This window comes from Octopus bimaculoides, chromosome 4 (genome assembly GCF_001194135.2).
Source record: "Octopus bimaculoides isolate UCB-OBI-ISO-001 chromosome 4, ASM119413v2, whole genome shotgun sequence".
NCBI classification, from domain to species: domain Eukaryota; kingdom Metazoa; phylum Mollusca; class Cephalopoda; order Octopoda; family Octopodidae; genus Octopus; species Octopus bimaculoides.
In genome coordinates, this window is record NC_068984.1 from 86,225,125 (window position 1) to 86,228,475 (window position 3,351).

The 3,351-nt window shown below is 37.2% G+C and overlaps 1 protein-coding gene across 1 annotated transcript; it reads right to left on the minus strand.

Annotated features, from left to right (window-relative positions):
• Positions 1-604: 604 nt before the first annotated feature.
• Positions 605-1,303, minus strand: LOC106870205 (tigger transposable element-derived protein 4-like). The gene has a single exon (XM_014916207.1). The coding sequence runs from the start codon at positions 1,301-1,303 to the stop codon at positions 605-607; it is 699 nt and encodes a 232-aa protein (XP_014771693.1).
• Positions 1,304-3,351: the final 2,048 nt, after the last annotated feature.

The window sequence follows — 3,351 nt, forward strand, 5'->3', positions numbered from 1 at the left end:
ATATATATATATACATATATATATATATATACATGCATACATACATATATACATACACACACACATATGTACACATACATATGTAAACGTGCACACTGTACACACACACACACATACGGTAGACTTCGGATATAATGGACACCTCGGGACTGGGAAAATGTGTCCGTTATAACCGAAAATGAAGTGAAACTGTTTGTACCGCGCACCCTTCTACAGGGTATACTGTACACGATGAGATTCATCAAGATAAAGTATCACATTGCAATCTCATGTCCATGAGTACTAAATAAAAATCAAAACATTGAATTATTGTACTCTTATAAAATCGACAGATTTGTGATTAAGTACACACGAAGACGTTCACGTTCACATTCGGTTCGAAATAGTTATTTTCTATTGTTTCAGAATTGTATATGTATTCTTGTGAATCACTTCCTCTATTTTCACTGTACAGTTGAAAATGTCTTCCGCCTCTGGCCATTCTACCGAGAGAACAAACCGTCACAAAGTATTCAAGGCGGAATATGCATCACCGCTTGTGGGAGGGGTATTAGATTCACCACCTTCCTCATTCCCATCATCATCACCAGCTTCGTCCTCTATATCAACACGTGTCATCTGCGGAGCTTCTTAATTCTGCGACAATCTCCTCATCAGTCCAATCCTCGGTAGTACTGACATCAGCCGAATCGATATTCACATCTAATAGCGAAAGTTCTACGCCCCAAATGTTATTTAGACGATCCCAAATGTTTCGAAAAACCGTGTGGTCATCATCATCATCATCCTGGATTTCATTGTCCCCAATTCTAACGCCACTCGTCTCTTCCGCACTTTCGTTCGCCGGTTGTTTGACGAAACTGACTTTCTTCCAATAGTTTCGGACAGTTTCGCATTTGACCATCGTCCAGCTGAATTTCACAACTAGTAAACAATCCAGAATGTCCCATTTGAAATCTTGATTGTTTTCAGCGGCTGCTAGTCGTCGGCCAGCTAATATTTTTCTGTAGTGGAATTTCAAGTCCTTAATAGTTACTGCGTCCATAGATTGCATTACAGACGTGGTATTTGGTGAGAGGAAGATCAGCTCGACGTTTTCCAGTTCAATTTGTGGACGGGCTGAGCAGTTGTCGACGATCATAGCAACTTTTCGATTTACGTTTCTCATACGACGGTTAAAATTTCTCATCTCAGATTCGAAAATGTCACCACGCAACCAAGCTTTTTTATTCGCCTGGTGCATAGCAGGAAAATTCTTGAACGCAAGCAGTTTTGCACTTTTACCTATTGCGAGAAGCGGCATTTTTCAGGCCCGTCCATGTAAAGTTATTCTCGTTTGGGGTTGCTTTTTCCCTTTATTCTGTTCACCAATAAATCCGAGGCTTCTATCTGGTAACATTTACCAAAATAGACCAGTTTCATCACAATTGAATATGTTACGTTCTTGATAGCGTGTCAGAACGTCGTTCGTCACACCTTCTCTCCACCCCTTAACCACATTCAAGTCCACACCTCCGGATTCACCTGACTTCAGGATCTTCCCTACATTCTAGCGTTTCTTCCACCTTTCAATCCATACAGTACTAGGCATGGTTTCACGGTTGAATTCCTTTGCAAAATATGCGGCTTTCTGTATCAGCATTTCCCCATCAGTACATAAATCCGGCTTGGAGTAATATTGTATGAAACCAAATAATGAGCGCCTGGTCTACATCATCATAATTTGTCGCGCGGAATCACTTTCTAGCAGTGTCTGGTCTCGCGTCCTTCTTTCTCGATTCCTCTTTAATCTTGTTCTTGTTTTTAACAATGTCACTGAGTGTTTGCTTTGGAATTTCAAAGTGTGAGACCATAGCTGTCTTTTTCATCGAACTCTTTTTGTCACAGTATTCTAAAATTTCCAACTTTTTATCGGTGGTTAGAGCACTCCTTTTCCGTTTCGGACTGTTCATTTTGATTGGAAATGGAAAGTTCAACACGAAAAAGATACAAATTCGCACAACAAAAGGACGTAAACGTGACAAAAACGTATGGATCTTTGTGGTTTTCGTCACTGCAAGTGGAAATCTTCAAAAAACTTTTTTAATGTAGCATATAGATGTAATTTGTGACACCGAATCCGAATTAGTTATTCATCTATTCCAGAAAAAGTTTGCGAAAATGTTACAGGTGTTCAAAGTTTGATAGATTTCAGAATATTCAGCCAATCAGCAAACAGCGCGTTCATTTCCTCTTCTATCGTCTGTCACAGTAGCGAAAAGATGGTGGCGGGGGGCATGTAAAAAGCATTAGAAATAACAGTTAAAACATTAAAGCATACGCGAGCGAATCATATATTTAAAAGCTACGAGCAAACCAACTAGAAGTGCTATAAATAACAGTCAAAACATTAAAATATACAGGAGCAAAGTAAGCAGTGTAAAACATTAAAACATACGCGAGCAAATTAAATATTAAAAAAAATATATTAAAACATACGCGAGCAAATTAATTATTTAAAAGCTACGAGCAAACCAACTGGATTTGCTAGAAATAAGTCAAAACATTGCTTAAAACAAAATTTATTAGTGAAAAAAATAACCGAGGAAATTTGCAGTTTTTTTACCATTGGAGTCGAGAAAAATCGTCCGTTATAAGCGAATATCCGAGTCTGTTATAGGAGCCGAAATCTATATGAAATTTCCATTACGAAAATCCGGACCGGACAATTTTGTCCGTTATAAGTGATTGTCCGTTATATTCAATGTCTACTGTACATACATATGTATACATTCACACTTTCTTCAATGTCTCCTAGATTTTTCTACCTTGGGAACCACAGATTTAAATCGTTAGACCTTTTAAAAATAGCCAACAAAACGTTTTCCAATCTCGCTCTACCTTTTTTTAAGCTGTGTCTAAAACGATGAGATAGCTAGAAAGTCTTTTATCGTAGGACCTCTTGCTTAGTACTGACTTCTGTGGTTTAACAACAGTAACAAAAACAACAACCGCAACAGCAGCAAACGCGAATTTTGTCTTATAGAAACATACAATGGATCAACATTTTTAATTCTGAAGAAATTTTGTTTTTTCCTTTTTGATTTTTTGTACTTTTTTTTTTTTTTTGTCAGCATGAATGTGGTCTAATCTAAAAATATATCCATCCGGATAAAGACTGCTTTTGAATAAATAAATAAATAAATAAAATCGATAAAAATACCATGATGTGATCAATTTATGAGTTGACCAATTGAAGACACCATAGCTTACTTTTTGCTGCTTGTCATATGTTTTTTTCTTTTTTGCCAAACCCGCTCCTATTCCTGTTGAATCTGATGTGTAAGCAGGAACTAAAATGATACATCATCT

Coding starts and splice junctions, on each gene's coding strand:
- LOC106870205 (XM_014916207.1), bottom strand. CDS start 1,303: ATGCCGCTTCTCGCAATAGGTAAAAGTGCAAAACTGCTTGCGTTCAAG.